The sequence below is a fragment of the Alexandromys fortis genome, unplaced genomic scaffold (genome assembly GCF_014885135.2).
Source record: "Alexandromys fortis isolate MF-2015 unplaced genomic scaffold, M_Fortis_MF-2015_v1.1 scaffold_31, whole genome shotgun sequence".
In the NCBI taxonomy this organism is placed as follows: Eukaryota; Metazoa; Chordata; class Mammalia; order Rodentia; family Cricetidae; genus Alexandromys; species Alexandromys fortis.
This window is the reverse complement of record NW_026067974.1, coordinates 15,322,671-15,341,984: the sequence shown is the minus strand read 5'-3', so window position 1 is coordinate 15,341,984 and position 19,314 is coordinate 15,322,671. Positions and strand designations below refer to the sequence as shown.

The 19,314-nt window shown below is 53.8% G+C and overlaps 1 protein-coding gene across 1 annotated transcript in view; it reads left to right on the top strand.

Annotated features, from left to right (window-relative positions):
• Positions 1–284: 284 nt before the first annotated feature.
• The window catches only part of Arhgap27 (Rho GTPase activating protein 27), a 32,328-nt gene continuing 13,298 nt past the window's right edge, over positions 285–19,314 (top strand). The window contains exons 1-6 of the mRNA XM_050156883.1: positions 285–1,273; positions 2,204–3,317; positions 3,467–3,553; positions 4,637–4,687; positions 12,779–13,024; positions 15,055–15,141. Of these exons, the coding sequence (XP_050012840.1) occupies positions 2,529–3,317; positions 3,467–3,553; positions 4,637–4,687; positions 12,779–13,024; positions 15,055–15,141 (1,260 nt within the window). The 5' untranslated portion in view covers positions 285–1,273; positions 2,204–2,528. The remainder of the gene's footprint in view (positions 1,274–2,203; positions 3,318–3,466; positions 3,554–4,636; positions 4,688–12,778; positions 13,025–15,054; positions 15,142–19,314) is intronic.

The following is a 19,314-nucleotide window of genomic DNA, read 5'->3' as shown; positions in this document are numbered from 1 at the left end:
GAAGCCAGGACGCCGGGGATTGTCTCTTGCAAGCACAGCCCAGCCCCAGCCTGGGAGGAAGTTCTGCCGAGCGCTCTCCGCCGGTTATATTGTTGGACAGGAAACGGCACCGCGGGAGCAGGGCCGTGGAACAGGCAGCACCGGACGCGGACCCCACGCGCGGCTGCCGGGACAAGTGGAAGCTAGGCCAGCGGGCGAAAGTTCTGAGGTGCCCGGGCCGGGCTAGACCAAGGGAGGGGTGGTGTTGGGGAGGATGGTGCTGGGTCGTGGGAGGGCGGGTAAGGTGCCCCCAGGTGGCCGTCCCCAACCTGGAGCCCCGCGCACCTCCTGTCCTTCTCGCTGTACTGAGGTTAAAGCCCCGGAGGCCCGATCCCCAGGGAGGAGCGTTAGGCGTGGGGGCTGCCTTCTGCCTGGGGGCGAGAGGGAAACCAGCTAAAGTCCCCCAGTGCTGATTTAGGCATTGGTGACGCTATGGCGAGGGACGACCGGGGCAAAAGATGCAGGAGACCTACTGGCTAAGGGTGCGTTCTTGCTTCCAGGGATCCTCCCCGCTCTCGCATCCCTTCCCTTCTCTTCGCTCTCCCAGGATAAAGGATCTGAGGCGCAGGTCCCCTTGGTCCCCTTATCACACAATTCGAGACACTGCGCTCTTGTGAGCGTCCCTGCAAGGGGACTCTAGTTTTTCCAGGCCCGGACGGGCTGCGCCCTGAGAGGGCGGAGGTGCACTAGGAATGGATAGTGCTCTCGGTCTAGCTGCAAAAGGCTCGCAGTTCGTGATTTAGGGTGCAAATGGCCTCGCTCAGAATGTGCATGCAGGGACCAGATAACCATCTCCAGCCGGGCATTCCCAGAGCATCGCGCCCGCGAAACGCAGGGCCTCAGGGGCAGCAAATCCCTCCGGGGGTGGAGGGGAGAAGCAGGACCTATTGACCCTTAAGCTCCGCTCACTACCCGTCAGCACCTCTTCCACGCAATCCCTCCCTCGTGCCTTTTTTTGTTCCTGGAGACCTAGTCTCTCAGTTCTCCCATGGGCCCCGGCACAGACATTATGGCTCCTCCTCACCCTCCCAGACAAACTGTACTGGGGACTGGGGACAACCCTACTGAGTGTGGGTCTCTGCCTCTCCTCTCTGAGTCAGCTCTGTTCTGTGCGGTTTCCTTCGGTCTCATCCCTTGGAAGTCCCGCCCACAGAAATGGTAGAGACCTCACCTGCAACCCTCCGCCAGCCCCGCCCATCCAGTCCGTGGGCAGCCTGAGACCCTCCCAGCTAACGTGAGTGCGTGATTGGGGTCCTGGGGAAGGGGGCGTAACCCGAGTGTTCACTCTCCCAGGATTTGCTCGCCAGGCTCTGGTCTAGCGTGACACCACCTCTCAGGCTCAGGGTGCTCACCGACTCAGTCTACACCCCTTCCCCCTACAAGGAATTCTTGAAAACATGAAGTCAAACCTCAGCAAGAGGGTGGACTCCCCGCTGCTGGCCCCCAAGCCATCTTGTAGAGAAGTAAACGGAGTGGTCAGTGTAGGGTTTTGGAGTGATCAGCACTTCCGGAGTAGGCCACCAGCTTCACTTTTTTGAAGGCACACAGATTGGGATTGTCCCTCTTCCCCCATACACTGAACAGGCATTGGGTGGGTGGGTGGGTGGGGCGTTATGATGATTCCTCCAAAGACCTTTAGGGGATCCTGGTGACACTATCGCAATGCATTCTGTGGGAGCTACTCTCCCGGGCAGGCAGGCAGGCGGGGTAGGGATCCTACGCAGGTGCGCACACCAGGAAGCTTTGGGAGCTGGAGCGCAGAGGGCGGTGCTGGCCCGGATGGGCGGGCGGGACTCCTAATTCACGTGTGTGGCGAAGCCACTGAGAAAGGAAAGAGAAACCCAGAAAACCGGTTCTCCAGCCTTAGCTGTCCATGCCCCTACGTCAAAGTCCCTGGACTAAGTAAGGCAGGGAAGCCCCTAAGGAAGAGCAACTTGGGGGCTGCCCCAGAGCCTGCGCCCCAGAGCTCGCTCGCCCGGAGTGCAGACTCTTAAAGGGAGGGGGCACTTTAGGGCTTTCCACGGATTCCCTGCAGGCTGGAGGCGTCGGGGTGGGGCGGGACGGGGGCGGAGGAGCGGCGGGAAAGGGGCCTTAATTCCCAGTTCGCCAACCCGAAAAACGAGGCTCAGCCAACCTTAAGGCAAATGTGTTATCTACCTTGCAGTCCCCGCGGGTCTTTGAGCCAAGGTTCCCTGGAGAGTAAAGTTGAATTCCTATCATCCTCAATTTCCTCACCGCGGGATCGCAGCGAGACCCACATCTCACAATCAACGTCACAGAATGGAGCCTTAAAACTGGGAGCTTTGGAGATGATTTTATCCAAATCCCCATTTCAGAGATGGAAAAACTGAAGCCCGAATGCACTGGGCAAGGGCAGGAGAGGGACTCGAACCCTTGTCTTTGAGCTCCAGTCGCGGTGCTCTTCCCGGCTGCGCGGTCCTGACTTCGGCGGCTCCTCTTGTTGCCCGCAAAAAAGCGCGGTGGCCGCGATGGCGGCCGACGTCGAAGGGGACGTGTATGTGCTGGTGGAGCACCCCTTCGAGTACACCGGCAAAGACGGGCGCCGTATCGCCATCCAGCCCAACGAGCGTTACCGACTGCTGCGCCGCAGCACCGAGCACTGGTGGCACGTGCGGCGCGAGCCTGGGGGTCGCCCCTTCTACCTCCCCGCGCAGTACGTGCGCGAGCTGCCCGCACTCGGTGACCCTGCCCCGGCCCCGCAGCCTTCCGTGCCGCAGCCGCGCCCCGCAGTCCCGGAGCCTCTGGCCTACGACTACCGCTTCGTAAGCACCCCGGTGGGTGCCGATGGATCCTCCACCGAGCCCCGGGGACGCGCCAGCTCCCTGTGTGGCCCTGCGCGACAGCGCGCCGGAGGCCAGCGCAGCAGCCTGGCGCCGGGAGGACCCGCCTGCCTGTACGTGCGGCCGGCAGCGCCGGTGCGACCGGCGCAGTCCCTGGACGACTTGGCCCGCGGCGGCACCGCGCCCCCTGCCGGCCTCCTCGGTAGCGCCGGCCACTTCAAGGCCTCCAGCGTGGCGGGCTCCTGGGTTTGCCCGCGGCCCCTGGCGCGCAGCGACTCGGAGAACGTCTACGAGGCCATCCCGGACGTGCGCTGTCCTCCGCGGGAGGAAAGACCCAAGCAGGTAGGTCGCCGCGGTCGAGGGGACCGGAGGGAGGTCGCAGTTACGCAGAGCCCAGCTGATTTCTTAACTGAGGTCGTTGTTTGTCCCTTCATCTCATTCATCGTGAATAGTCATGTTCATGCAAAAAAATGTAAATGGACTTGAACATACAGGGTACTGTCCCAAACCCTGCTCGGAGATTAGCTAACCTAGGACAGGTCCGAGCACCGAATAACGTTCCTACAATGCCACCTGCTCTGTAAGGAGCAGTTTGGAGCTGTGAACTCTCACTCATTCTTCCCCAGAAGCTTAAGGTGGAGGTCGAGTCAGATGAGATGGTGGATGTGAAAGCCGAGCATCTGCTTCTCTTTGGGACAGCCTCCAAATTTTCGGTTCCTTTAAAACAAAACAAGATGGAAACTCTTAATGGGCTTTTTTCGAGTTCAATTGCAGTGAGGTCTCTCTGTTTCGGGATCCGGTTGTGTTGATATGAGACAGCGAATACAGCACGTTTTTAAACACTTATAGCCTCAGACTCCTCTTGCTCGGCCCTGTCATCTTAAACTTTAGAACCTTTTAGGGAGAAATGGCCTGCGGGAGGAGGGAGGGAGGGGTGCCCCCAACGGGTTGACATCTGCCACTCGCTGTGGCATTATCCAGAACTCACTTCCTCAGGCACCGAGTCCCAGGTGCCCTCACTCAGGAGGTGCGACCCCATAGAGCAGCTGCTTGGCCTTGCGGCTTGGCCTTGAGGCTGAGTTCAGGTTTTGAGGCTACTGAAACCCGAATTTGACTCTGCTGGGTCACCTGCCAGCTGCTGACGAGCTCGGTGTCCTCGTATGTAAACAATACCCAAGGAATAAAGTTGCTGTGAACCTTAAACGCAGTGAGGCATGGAAGCGCTTGGCAGGAGCTGGTGCCAGGAGAGCAGCTAGGGTCCCGCTGACTCGGCGTTGCCTGCAGCTCTGCGCCTCTGCGCTAACGTTTCCGCGGATCATCCCTCCTCCTTGTGGCCACTGCAGAGAACAACACTCAACCGGCTTGAGTATCCGTCACCAATCAATGACTATGTCCTGTTTATCCGCCAGTCTGTGGTGTAGATGGCTAAACGCCCGCGCTTGGTTCTCCGACGCCCTTGAGCAGGCTCCCTTCCTCTAGAGAACTCCCGGGTCCTTCCAGATTATGGGTCCTAGTAATGTTAGGAATATGTCTACTGCCCCCATGAGTTTCCTGGCTATGGGAAATGATCCCATGTGCAGAATTCTGGCCAAGGGATTGCTCACACTGTGTTAAAAAAGCAAGGTCCTGCATCCCCTTCACCCATGAACCAGGTCTGTGCAAGCCTATTCAAAGGTGGCTTTCCAATCCAGGCTCTGGGACCAAGGAAAGAGAGAGTCGCCCAAATGTCAGAATCTCCTGAGAAATCTCCCCAGCTAGCTACCAGGATCCCTGACCTTTCCCCACCCTTCCCCCAGCTCCCAGCAGGTTCCTGTGAGCAGTTTGGGGACACAGTTGAAGGTGGGCTGGTAATGACACAGAAGGGACCAGGAAGTCTGCCAAGGACCTGACAGAGAGGCTGCTGCTGTCTCTAATTAACTCTGCGGCTTCAAAAGAGGGCTCAGCATCCCTGGCCCTGTTCGCTCCTGTGTGCTGAGTATAACAATGGCACATTCTCTCCTGACACCCTGTCCCCAGCAAACCGCAGGGATGCTGAGTTTGTTCTCCCTTGGGAAGGAAACCCCACCCCTGCCCTGCCTTGTCCCAGGCAGCATGGGAAAGAATTCCCTGAAAGAAGAGCCTGGCAGTTTTCTAGAGGATATAGATACACGCATGTGTGCACGTGCAGGCACACACACACACAGAAGACGCAGATTATATATATGCGTGCATGTGCACACACAAACACACACCCAGAAGACATAGATGCACACACACACACACACACGTACCCCTACTCATATTCCAACTCATTCGTACTCACTACCCTCACTCATACCTCGGCCATGATGCCCCAAGTCGATTTGCTTACTCTTGCTTGTCCATTAAGCGTGAATTGATTAGATGCCGCTCAAGTCCCTAGTGAGCTTTCAGTCCTAGGGATGATGGGAGCACAGAAACGGTCCTGGGAGGTACACTGTCTGGGATGGGACCCTGATAGCAGATGCCCCTGTCCCACCCTGTTCAGACCTTAGGGAGCTGTACTGAGGCTGCTGTGGCACAAGGGCAGAGGGGAGGTGTGGACAGGCCTTCCTGGAGGCTTTGTAGTTCTGTCCCAACCCACGGTTTGTGCTGGCTCAGGCAGGGCTTTGTGGGAATTTGGACTTTATCCTGCAGCCTTTGGAAGGCTCTTAGTAAGGAAGGGGATGGGTTTGAGAAGGACTCCTGTCTTCAGGGCTATAGTACATGGTGAAAAGGGGAGGGTCACGGAGTTTGGGGCCAGGGAGAAGCAGTTGGGCAGCTGAGGCCTAACTTTCCACTGACACTGGTGGGCAGACAGTGGCATTGTTTACATAGGCCTTGGAGGAAGCACGGGTTAGAGGGGGAAAAATGGGATGCACCTGAATAGAATTGACAAAAGGAGGAAAAGAGGAAGTTAGGAGGAAACAAAGGGACCAAAGAGGAAAAGCAGAAGCCTAAAAGCCAAGGTGAATGTGCAGAAGTTCAAGTTAGACAAAGGACGTTATCTGACGTAGCCACCAGAAGACCAGCTTGTCAAGGGATTGCAGAAGACAGTGTGGATCAGGGGCTGAAGGATGTGAGTGGAGCGGGTACGTGAGCGGGCAGGCGGGCAACCGTTTGGCAGAGAAGACGGAGAAACACTGTAGTCAGAGTAAGAAGGCGAAACAATCAAGGCATCCTAAAGTCTGAGGCAGCAGGTGAGCCCAGAGCAGGGAGGAGGGAGGAGGAGGGACGTTTAGATAGGATCCCTGGAAGAAGGGAGTGGCTGAAAACGGGAGCAAAGGTGTGGACCCGAGAGGTGTTACAAGTGACAGGGCATCAGATGGACCTGTTGTATACCAGCTCCATCCTCAGGGCAGGCTGCTCAGCAGATATACCCAGAGAAGAAGGGCGTCTGTGCCACCTTCAGCATTTTGTGTCCACAGCTCACGTGAGTACTGCACACTACACCTGCTGTATGCTGGGCATAGAGCTTTACACCATGGACCCAAGATGTAGTAAGACACAGCTCCCAGGGGCTAACAGCCCTCTGTCCTCACAGTCACAGGTCTGCCACACAGCTCAGTGCCTAGCAGCTCAGAAGGTGGCATGGGACACTCTTTTGCCCCCAAAACAAACAGGTTATAGAGGAAGTGTGTTCGGATCAGACCCAGGCCTCCTGGCTCGAAACCCCACCCTAGCCGCCAAATTTAGTCTCAGGAAAGTGGCCAGGGGTGAGTAGCCTTGTTCCTCTGGGCCAGAGCAGTGGGAGCAGAAGTCAAGCAAATCCATTTTGTTCTGAGCACAGGGCTCAGCCCTGCAATCCTCCAGCCAGCACTGCTGACGTCCAGGTTACAATAGGGGAATGAGATAGTAAGGAGGCCACAACCAGCACTCCTGACAGGGCTGGGGTCACACCGGAAGCCATGAGACAAAGTGGCCTCTGGGGCCATGTCTATAATCCCAGCTACTCGGGAGGCTGAGCAAGTCGGATCCTGTTTTCAAGGGTCCTTGAGCTACAGAGCAATGCAAAGCCAGTCTGGTGCGCTTAGTGGAACTCTCTCAAATAAAGGGTTAAAAAGAGGAGCTAGGGTGTACAAGGTCATGCCTAGGTTTAAGACACAGGGTTCAATCCCCAATACTGCCCTCCCCCTGTGGCCTCTGGCCTCTCTAGCTAGCAGATTTCAGGGTGTGTTCAAAATGCCTGTCCTAGCCTTGGAGGTAGGAAGGCCCGGGGCACCAATGGACTAGGGCCCGCCCCTGTTGCCTGGGCATTGGCCACTGGCAGGACAGGTTACAGACCTTGCTGGGAACTTATGCAAACAGCCCCAGAGGCACTGCTCTTGAGCCTGGACCCAGCCTGAACTGGAAGGAGCCTCCTGGGCCCTCAAATTTCCCACCTCGGCCATCAGGAACTGTGAGTGATTTCCCCTGGTACCAGGATCCTGGGGGAGAAAGGGACTGGCCGCTTTCTCTCTAGCCTCACTCCCAGATTCCCCACCTGATCCCTCCCTTCCTGTACACTCCCTGAGACACTTGTCTCAGGGACAGTCCCAGCCAACCTTGTGTCTGAAAAGCTTGGGGTCAGTACAAGCAGGGAGTGGAGGCCAAATTAAGAACACCCAGTGAGATGTCCCTGTCCCATTCAGTCCTGTCCAATCTGCTCAGTCCCTGTCTCCCAACAGCGCTCAGGAGCCCTAGCTTGGGAAGCTGCCCCGGGTGGCTCAGCTGGTCTCTTTATACCTGACCTGGTCTTTTCCTCCCTGCTGATCCATATGTCCCAGGACCTAGCCCCACCATCCGGCTTAGGGAAGAGCAGGGAGACCAGGGCTTCCCCTCTCCCCACCCCCTCCCAGCCTTACTTACCTTACCTACCTGGCTACTCAGAATGCTCCTAGTCACTGTCTTCGCCCCTGCAAGATGGGTGGCTGGCTATCTCATGTCCTCTAGATGGTAGGGGGCTGGATTCCTCCTCACTCTTGTTTCCTGGTTCTCTTGGTCCCTGGTTCCCTTTAGCCCCTAGCCTTCAAGTTAGATCCCAGGACCAGCACACTCCTGCCGCTCCCATCTGAACCCTGGACTTTTTCCGCCTTCCCTCTGTTAAGGAGTGGGAGGGGACAGTCCTCAATGCTGAATGTCAGTTGGATGGGTGGTCAGTGCCAGGTCTTGAGGTACAGGAAGGCCCATGGTCATAGTAACTGGTAGTCGGGAATGTGTTCTGGGCTCCATGCCAGAAAAGGGTCTGGGCTGGTGAGCAAAGGAACAGTAGCTATTGGCTGATGTCTGGGGGAGCCGGAACAGAGCCTGTGGCTCTAGGGCATAAGAATGCCTGGTTAAATTGAGGAAGCTCTATTTCTAGGTTGAGGAAGGACTTTAGTGTTGAGGGGATTCCCAAATTGCTGCCTTTCCACTCAGCTCATCTGCAGGCTCTTGGGGTCCTTATCCTCCATCCTTGGTCCTGTCTGGAGGTCTCCTGTGAGACTTTCAAGAAAGCATAGGGGCCAACTGGGCTGCTTCTGGACCCCAGCCTCCCTTTTCCTTGTCCCTCCGCAGGAACATTCCCCAGCCTGTTTGAATGTACGAATTACTATACCCTCCCCTGTAAAATGATTTGACCTTCTTTTAAATGTTGGGGTAACGGGGAAAATGCAGTTTATTTCTGCCAACTTCGGGGTCCTCTTCCAGCATCTGCTTCCCCCGGCTTCCCTGTTGGGAGTTTGGCACAAGGCAGTCCAGTCGGCCGATGGGGGAAGGCAGCTCCTGGGGCTCTCAAAATCAGAAATGGCACAACAGGCCTACAATGAAAGGAAAACCCCGGCTGCAGGTAGCTTATTGTCCAGGAGGCAAGATAGGCCAACAAAAGCACCGTACCGTTAGGAGATGTGTGGCTAACATGTCCCCAAGGTGCCACAGAAGGCACTTTGGAAGCTTCTTCTCTCCAGTGATGGGATTGGCAGAAAACATCTCAGAATGCTTCCTGAAGACAGAAAGTGATGTCACAGATAGTCTCAATGAATTCTGTAATTTCTTCCCATGTAACCTTCCAGATCAGCGTCCCCATCATTGTCAGTAATCGATCTATTCCCTTTATTTTATTAGTTCCCTAGTTAATTTTGGCTATTTGACATCTTGTTAGGAGAGTATTCATCTTGTTAGGAGAGGTGTAAAATTTCCACCTCTGAAATTCCGTATGAACTGGGGGAGATGGCACACATCTGCTGAGCCAGCGTTTGGGAAGCCAAAGCAGGAGAATCATGAGGTCAAAGCCGGCCAGGACAATATACCAAGACCTCATCTCGAAAACGAAAAGAAACCTAGGCCAACTGCCTGTCTGTAGCAGGAGCATTTGTTCTGCTCATGTTTCGTTTAACAGCCGATTCCCTCTGCGGAATTTTGTTGCTCTGGGTTTTATTGCCGTGTTTTGCACTCCTTGGTTAGCCTTGTGTCTTCCCTCTCTGGGGGTGGGGGTGGAGTTGGCTTCCCTTTTCTTCTGTCATATTTTCCATTTCATCAATGGCTTCTTCCTCCATCCTTGCATCCCTAACCAAATGAGAGTTCTCCATCCAGTCTCGATGCTTATTGAACCTGCCGGGCAGCAGACTCATCCCTGTCAGCGTAGGACTCTGTTTATTGTATGGATTTCGCTTTTTTGGTTTTCTTTTACTTGAGAGTTTGCTCTCCTGAGTGGGTCCACCGCTTTCTCTTTTCCCCTATCCTTTTGTACTTGTGCTGTGACATTGGAGAGAATTTCTTCTGCATGAACTTGAGCCCACAAATCTGAATCTGATGGTGCTATCTTTTTGGTGAGTACAATGATACATTTTAAAGTCCTTTTTAAAGCTCCTTACTTGGTCAAACTCTCCTTAAGAGTTCTCATTTGTTCTTTAAGTTGTAATTGCATTGGTCAGCCCTTCCTTTTGCTAATAGTCTTGAATGCTTTAGTGGAAATATGTATGCAGAGTTTTTTTTAAATATTCCCCCCCCCCAAAAAAAACACAGTTTCTCTGTCTAACCCCAGCTGTCCTGGAACCTACTATGTAGATCAGGCTGGCCTCAAACCTAAGCCCTCCCCCTGCCTCTGCTCTGTAGCACTAGGACTGAAGGTGTGTGCCACCTACGCCATCTTTAAAATAGTATTTATTTTATTTTATGTGCACATTTGTCTGTGTGAGGGCATTGGATCTCTCAGAACTGGAGTTATAGACAATGGTGAGTCACATGTGGGTGCTGGGTTGAACCCAGGTCCTCAGAAAGCAGCCAGCGCTCTTAACAGCCGAGCCATCTCTCAGACCCTATAATTTTATTTTTTTAATTGACATAGCAGTCATACACATTTGTAGCACACAGTGAGATTTCCATAAGTGTATAAAAAGCATGATTCGTGTAATCATATTGATCATCACAGACTTCATTATTTCTTTGTGATGGGAACGTTCAAGCCCCTCTCTACTAGCTACTTTTAACTGTAGAACTACTTGGTGTCAAGCACGGGTGCTCCTCAGGACTCTGGAGTGCAGAAAGCTACTCCTCCATCTAACTGAGCCCCTAGACCCCCTGGCCGTTCTTTCCCTGTCACCCCTCACACACACACCCTTCCCAAGCTCTGGTAACCACTATACCGTGTTCTATTTCTTCGAAGTCAACTTTCCAGTCCTCACCGTGAAGTGGGAACACACACAAGTTATTGTCCCATGCCTGGTTTATTTCACTTAACACAGTGTCCTCTAGTTACATCCATGCACTTACAGAGAGTTTCACTCTACTGTGGCTACACAGAATTCCACCGTGTTTGGTATTCCACTGTGTTGTGTCTTCTTTACTCATCCTTTGATGGACAGCTGGGTGGGTTCTGTATGTTGGCTCTTGGGAGCAGAGCCACAAGGATCGTGGTAGTGCAGATGTCTTCTTACCATGCTGACTTGGGTTTCTTTGACTGTCTGCCCATGGTGAGGTGGCTGCAGCATATGCTCTTCTATTTCTAGCTTTGGGGGAACACTCACATTGACTTGCATAGTATTTACATCCCACCCATGCTGCAGGGGAATTCTGCTTTCCCTCTACCTCACTAGCATTTGCTACTTTTCCCCCTAGATTTTAAAATGTATGTGTATGCGTGTTTGCCTGTTTATTGCACCATATGCATGCAGAGGCCAGCAGAGACCAGCAGAGGGCATCAGACCCCCGGAACTGGAGTTACAGACAAGTGTGAGCGGCTCAGTGTGGGTGCTGGGAGCCAAACCTAGATCCTCAACAAGAACAATACAACTCCTCCCTGCTGAGCCATCTCTCCAGCCTCCACCTGTTACCTTTAGTTTTATAAATTTTCATTTCAACTTTAATTTTTTTTTCAGTGCTGAAGATCAAATCCTGTCTTATAGTTTTTTTTTTTTTTTAATCAGACACAGTATCACGTGCTTGTGTCTGCTACACTCTGGAAACTGAGGCACAAGGATCATTTGTACTCAGGAATTTGAGACTACTCCGAACAACCTAGTACGCTTGGGCAAGAGCGGTGCACACCTTGAATCCCAGCAGTCCGGAGGCAGATGCAAGTGGATATCTGTGAGTTTGAGGCTAGCCAGGTCTACATAGCCAAGGCTGCATAGTAAGACCCTGTTCCCCCGCCCCCCCAAAAAGGCCCTGTCTCGGCTTCTCAATTTAAAAAGAAAAAAGATGTCTTTAATCACATTTATGTAAGTCCAGCAAGTTGGTCCTCACAGTTTCAATACTTTGGGAGACTGAAGCAGGAAGATTGGAAATTGGAGGCTAACATGGTCAGTTTATCAAGACTCTGTCTCAACATAAAAAATTTTTAAAAATCTAGAATGTAGCTGAGCAGTAGGGCCCTTACTTAGCCTCCAAGAATCCTTGGGTTCAATCCCAGGTGCCACAAAAAAAGTAAAACATTTTCAATACAAAAATTTTCAAATGTATTTTCATTTATTTTGTGGCTCTTAAACCTCAGTGCTTCATCATAGACTTAGTTAAACTGTTACAAAGGTCCTAGGACACACAGTCATGTGTCACTCACCCATGAGGACACATCCTGAGGAATGCATTGTTAGGTGATTTCATTGTCTTGTGGGTGTCATGGGGTGTATTTGACCAAACCTAAATGGCAAACAGGTTGGTCACCCGGCATGACTTTCTGTTGTGATCAAGAGACATAGTAACCAAACATATGAGGCTACTGGCCATTTCACAGGGAAGTGTCTGTCCTAAGTGTGGGGGGTGGGGGTAGGGGGAGGTGGGGGGGCATTGCACTAATGATTGCTGAGGCTTAGGTCGCAGGTACATGCATTTGCTAGGCCCTGTGCTCTGCACGCCCTACCTAGTTGTTTGTGCCATAGGTTTGTGTGTATACAGCTGCCAAGGTCGCAGATGTGTCTACCCTGCCAGCACCAGGAGCTGTGACTAATGCCTGGTGCTGTCACTGATGGTGCCAGTGTGACTCAGGGAATAAGAATGCTTCAGCTAAAAGAAAGAAAAAAGAAATTGATCTCGGCTCCATAGAATTCTCATCAGAATACTACCATCGATGGTTGTTAATCAAAGCGCCCATGTGCACAGCTGTGGATGAAGTGCGCGCTCAAACTTTGTGAACTTTTCCTTTTCTTTATTTTGCATCAAATTCTGCCTCAACTTCTTTGGTGCCAAGATTACAAGACATAAGGATGCGAACCACCATGGAGGGGGAGGTGTGGTGTGAGAGAGAGACATTCTCTCTCCCTGTCTCTCTCTCCCTGTGTCTCTACCTCTCTCTGTATGTCTCTTTGTCTCTGTCAGAGAGAGAGAGAGGGAGGGAGGTGAGGCCTCCGTAGCTGGTGAGACTCTAGAGATCCTGGTCAAGGAAGCCGACTGGAACAGGAGGCCCCTGCGCCCTACATTAAAGCCAGGGAACCGTCTGAGGAGTGGGTGGGTAAAAGGCCACCCCTTGTCGCACTTCCATACCTCGGCAGTTAGGCTGGAAGTCACAATCTTACCGGCCAGCCCAGAGGTCCTTGATGGTCTCTGCCACCAAGTCCGCCAGCAGTATTTCTAGTGTGTACCCGGAGAAGCCCACCCAGGAGGAGCAGGCTAGGAGGCAGTTCCCCGAGGTCACACAGAGGCTGGGGCAGAGTCCGGTGCTGAGGGCACCCAATCCGAAACCCAGAACCAAGAAAGCAGAAGCATGCCCTGCTTTCTCACCAGCGCCCGCCCTGCGGGTGTGGGAACTCGGCGGCCAGCTGGGTTTTCACAGAAACCAGCCCTGGGGGCAGGGAAGAGGACAGCCCCTCGCTATAGAGATCCCCGCCCCCACACCTCTGGATGTCTGTTTATTCTGTGTTGATTGAGATAATTCAGCCCTAACCCCACTGTGTTTAGGATTGGGTTGAGGTAGGGCACCTGGCCTGGGCTGCACAATCACCCCAGGGAGCAGTGAAAGGCTTTGTCTGGGATGCGGCAGTGACCATTGCCCCCATACAGTAGTGAGCATGTAGCTCTCAGCCTGGCCTGGCTGGATACAGAGAGAAACACAAGTCTCTGGCCCCTAGGAAGTTGTAGCAGGGCAACCTTGAGGCAAAAAGTGCAGTTCCTTCCTGCTTCCTGCCACCCAATCTGAGTGGCAAAGAGTGGACAGGCTCAGTGAGTGGGTGGAGACCAGTCCCTGCCCGTCCCTGGCTGAGTCTTTGATTTAGGCCCTCTCTCTCTTTCTCCCTCCCTACCCTCTTTCTCTTGTCTCTCTTTAGACTATATAGCCAAGAGGCTACTGTGGATGAATTCCAGGCTACCTTTGAATTTACAGCCCTGCCTCAGTCTCCTGAGTGCTGGATTACAGGCTTGTGCCTTTATATGTCCTATGTTTTGGGACATTTATTTTACCTCTCAACCGAGAGGACAAGATTTTCCTCTTGTACAGTCTCCTACAGACACACACACACACACACACACACACACACACCCCTCCTCCCTTCTAGAGTAGTTTTGGCGGTGAGGCCAGCCTGGGAGAGGCGGATGGAGTGCCAGGCAGCTAGTCTGTGCCGGTGGCTCTGATCCCACCTGCTGTGTAACTCTCAGTGTGGTGTGCTTGTGGGCACCAGTTGTGGCCATCACTTCCGCTTGCTGGGAGAAGGGAAGCCACTTTAGCCTGAGAGCTGGCCTGAGCATCCGGAGCAGTGCCAGCTTCCCAGGACGGTGGCCCTGCGTCCTGGGGGCTTCTGCCGGAGCCGTGATGTGGGTGCCAAAAGGGCGGAGGACCACAGGCTCAGCCTTCTGTGTTCTCAGCAAGTGTTTCAATTCTGTCATGTCTCCGTGCGATTTCTAAAATGGGAGACCAGGCAGGGGGTCAGAGCCCAAACTGGAAACAAGCCAGGGATCCATGGACACAGGGGAAGGGCAGGACAGACAAGATGGTCGCCAGGGACTTGGTGGACCAGCCCCAGATGCTCACCTGGAGTATGCTGGGTCCACTGTGTGTGCTTGGGTTGGAGTGTCACCTGCGTAAGGCGGTGGACAGAGGAGAAATCAGAAGGGGGTGGGGCAGCGGGTTGGTGTTCTTTCTCTAAGTCCCCAGGGGAGGGTGGACAGATTCACACACAGAGGCAGAGACACCTCTGAAGATCAGTGCGTGCGGCCACCCGGGCAGAAGAGGGCAGGTGCGACTTGGTGACCGTGTCTGGAGGAGATAGGGCCAGGTGGTCAAGTGGGAAGACAGTGGTATGGTCACTGCCCCTTCCGTTCTCATGGCTGGCAGAGTCTAGACACCAGCTTCCCCATACCACTTGCGTCCAAACCCCTTCCTCATCTGAACGTCTTTCCACAACCTTCCCCTTCACACCCTCACAGCCACGGGAGCTACGCGGTACCCTAGGCTAGCCCAGGCTGAAGCCCTCTCCTCAGTCCTTCCTTCACCTGTGCCTGATGAGGCCTGAGCCCATCTTCCATCCCACCCGTGACTTAGGTATCTTGGTAAGGCTGCTCTGAGCTACATCGGGAGCTGGGATTTGAACGTCCTCTGTCACCAGAGCACTGAGCACAGGGGGACAGCCAGTGGAGGCCCGGAAACATGAAAACACCCCAATCTGCGCCACCCCCCACCCATCAGGCAACCTTGTCTCAGGCACTTCCGCAGCCCTGACAGGAAACCAGTCACAGACTCGGCCTCGCGCCATCTCAAGGCAACTTCTTGTTTCCCGGTTGCCCTGTGCCAGCCCAGAGTTGTGATCCTGGGCTCCACCCCCCAAAAACTTCCCAGGCTGTATCCCAGCAACTCAGAGGGGCCAGGATGGTGGACATGATTGCCAAACTGGCCAGGAGGCAGAGCCGGGCCCTGCGGGCACAGGTAAGGATAGAAGGAAGGAGTCGGGGACAGGCTCAGCCTCTGCCCGAGTAGCCGAGGGCCTTCTGGGTTCAGAGCTGTAGCAGGTCTGCACCGCACTGTTGGGAGCTGGTTGTAGCTCAGAGCGGTGTATGTCAGGTGATCTCAGCACTTTCCCTCTCAGAGGCCTTCCCTGTCCAAGGGAGCACAAAGAGATCTGAGACACCCAGCTTGGGGCAAGAGAGACAGGGCTTGCGCCACTGTGGACGAGGACGTGGGGCAGGGGGAGGGGGCGTCCGGGGTGGGGGACTAAAGGTAAGGAGTGCATAACCATAAAGAAGTGAAGGGGGATCTCTGTGGTGAGCGGTAAAGGTCTCTCTTGGCTCAGCCCTCTGACCAGAGGTGGGGGAGGCCTCTTCCTCTTCCCCGCCCAGCCCCTGTGTCTATACGGTACAACTTGATACTATTTTTAGACTGTGGCAGCATGTGGATCTCCAGAGTGGGGGCCAGCTTGGCAGGCCCCACTATCTCCCCCCCCCCCGCAAAAAAGGCACAGTGAAGAGCCTACACAGACCCAGGAGCAATGAGAGCCCAGCTGAACCCCGCCAGCGTAGGAAAGTCCCTTTAGCTCATCGCTGAGGGAGGGGGACCCATGAAGAGGTCCAGAGTCTGAGGGAACAGTGACAACTACAGCTCCATGACTGCAGCTTCTAAAAGGAGTGGTTCTGCCTGCTTCCCTCTATGGGGGTCCCTATCTTCCACCCCAAGCATTTAGTGTCTCTGGACAGTGCGTCTTCCTAAAGCTTCCTGTCCCCACCACATGTCTCTGCATCATCTCTTTCTTGTGATAGCCCTGTCACTGCAGGGACCTAACCCTCTCTCTCCTCAGCATCCCCCATACCTGCCGGTGTGTCCTCTAGTTGAGATCCCCTAGCTCCAATGGTCTGGCAAGTATAATCCCTCCTCCAAAGAGCCCAGCAGCACCTCAGTCTCTCCACACCAGCCATGGACCCTTCCGGCCACTGCCACCCCCACTGCCACCCATCCTGGAACAGCAAGGCCACAGTCCCAGTGTATCTAGGTGTGGGGCAGGAGGCATATCTGGCCTCTCTGCTCCCTCTCATCCTGGTGTCTGTCCTGTCCCAGTGACTCTTCTGGGCTCTGTGGCTCAAACTTTCATCCCCAGCAAATCCTTTCTCACACTCTGTGCTGTTTGTTTCCAACGTTCGCCACAGGACTGGCTTGCACATTAAAGCAGTGTTTGAATAGATCCGTTATATACTTCAGGGCATTGTCTCTCCTGAGGGGGGCAGTGGCATCTGCCACATCATCCTATGTGGTACTCACAAGAGATGCACCTTAGGGAAAGGGAGAGGGCTCCATGGGTAAAGCACTCGCTGTGTAAGCCTGAGACAGGGCTTGGATCCTTGGCACCCGCGTAAATGCCAGGTGGGCATGGTGGTCTGCCTATCATCCCAGCGCTGGGGAGGCAGAGACAGGGGATCGCTAAATCAGTGAGCTCTGGCTTCAAGTGAGAGACCTCACCTCAATATATAAGGTGGAGAGCCATCAAGGGAGACAGCCGCTGTCGACCTCAGACCATACACATGCACACGAATGTGCACCCACGTTCATACACACACACGTATGGCACTACACAAGGAAGGTGAGAGAAGGAAGGAAGGAAGGAAGGAAGGAAGGAAGGAAGGAAGGAAGGAAGGAAGGAAGGAAGGAAGGAAGGGGATCAGGTTGGTGGGCAACTCCCCAACCTCCAAGGCAGAATGCCTCTGGACCCTAACAAAGCAATGAGTGTCTTTATCCTCTCCACTGAGAGACGGTGGCCTGAGGCTCCCCAAGGAGCAAAGTCCGCTTGGGAAGGATGGGAGAGAAGGACAGGCAGGCCAAGGGGACAGTGTAAGGAGGAGGACAGTGAGGAAGTGGCTAGGGACTTCTTCTGGTGAGGTGGGCTAGCCTGGGGTAGCTGGAATACAGGAATACACATGAGGTTTGGGGTCAGGGAGAAAGGAGAAGTATGCAGAAGGCCCTGTCTCCACCACATGAGCCCGGAGGGGCAAAGGAGAAGAATCGGTGGCTCAGCCCAGCACCTGCATCCTGCGGGCTAGCCACCTTGTCAGAACCTGTGACCTCCCGTGTCTCACCATGCCTTTAATTTTTTATCCTATTTTATTTACTTATTGCATGCACACATAATCATGTCTGCCACTGCATATGTGGAAGTCAGAGGACAGCTTGGCAGAGTCAGTTCCCTCACTCCACTGAGCGGGTCCTAGGGTTCAAACTCAGGTGGTCAGGCTTGGCGGCAAGCGCCTTTAACTGCTGCGCCCTCTTGCTGGCCCCTACCTCTGCAGTCTTTCTCAGCAGCGACTGTCACTGAGAAGCTTCACTCACCGCACCCTACACCTGCCGTGTGTGCACGGGAGGCCAATTCTGCCCAGCAGGGACCTGCGTCCACTTGTTCTCTGCTGCATTCCCAGCGTCCGGCTCAGTTCCTGCCACATGGCAGAGCAGAGAGATCTTAGGAGTAAGATGCGTGACGTGGGGGGGGGGTAATATTTACTTAGTTTCCTGTGTGTGAGTACAAACACTCATGTATGTGCATGCATCTCATGTGTGCCTGGTGCCCAAAGAGATCAGAAGAGGGCATCGGATCCCCTGGAATTGGAGTTCGGGAGTTGTGAGCCACCATGTCGGGGCTGGGAACTGATCTCAGGTCCTCTGCAAGAGCAGCAAATGTTCTTAACACACGGAGCCATCTCTCCAGTCCCAAATGTGTGCTTTTTGTCTTCCTTCCTAAAACCCAGGGAGAAGCCGTGTTGAGTAGGCCATGCTTCCCCTTACACGCGTGTCCTGGCCATCAAAGGAGGAACATTTGTGATGAGTTTATCTTAGTACATTTACCGTGTCTGTGTGAGTGTGTCCCAGCGCACATGTGGAAGACAGAAAGCAACCTGTGCTAATCAGTGCTTGCCTTTCAGTGTGTGGGTCCGGAGGATCAAACTCAGGTCACCGTGCTGGCTCACTGACCATCTTGTCGAACCATTTTGTGTTTTCCTTTAAAACAAAAACAAAAACAAAACAAAACAAAAAACAAAAACTACTTTTACAAAAACTGGAATCTAAAAAAAAAAAAAAAAGTAATCTCCAAACCTTTTGAAGGAAAAAGAACTGGCATGGAGCCCCACAGACCAGCGCTTATTTGCCTTCTGCACTTAAGGCTTGGGGTTCAGTTACCCAGCACCACCACCCCCAAAAAAACCTAAGCCTTATAATTAAACTAGCCAGATAGGCCATCGTCAGCATTTTGTTCTATTTGGGTCTTTTTGAGACAGGGTCTCACGTACCCCAACCGGCCTTCAGACCCCACGTGTAGATGAGGATAGCCTTGAACTTGTGGAGTTCTGCCTCTGTCATCTGAGTGCTAGAATTACAGGCATGTGCTACCGCACCTGGTTGTATGCAGTGCTGGGCATCAGACCCAGGGTTTCCTGCATGCTTTGTGAGCTCCACCTCTTCCCCCCCCCACAGTCCACCATAATAGCTTTTTGAGGTGTACTGTTTGCTGGGAGCACTGTGTATTCTTAGAAAACTGTTAGCCAGGTGCATTCCTGCTGCCTTGGGTTTGATAGTGAGGCTGTCAGTCTCTCTGGGGGGGGGGGGTTGGCATTGTTGGTCAGAAGAGATCTGGGGAGATTTGGAGACAGATCTGAAACCTGACATTCTCAAGAGCTGAGACCTGAAGAACGTGGGGTGAGCTGAGTGGAACTGAACATAGACAGGCTGCAAAGGGGTTGAGTGCAATGGGCCCCAGAAGTTCCAGCAGAGGGGTGGGGCCCTGCAACTAGAGCTTAAAGTTCAAGGCCAGGGGTAAGCAAGGAGTGGCAGGAAACAGAGCCCAAGCCCCGGCAGGTGATGGGTGGCCTCTGCAGGCCTCAGACTTTGCCCTTCTGCCCAGGAGGAGGCAGAGAGTGTGACTCACCCCAGCCTCTCCTCTGTGCCTAGCCAGATGAAACCCCAGATGGCTCGCTCCTTTGGGGGGGGAGAGGCCTCTCCCTTCTTTGACCCTTTATTCTCCAGCCCAACTCGGTCCCTCTCTCTCCCCTCTCCCCTCTCCCCTCCTCTCTCTCTCTCTCTCTCTCTCTCTCTCTCTCTCTCTCTCTCTCTCTCTCTCTCTCTCCC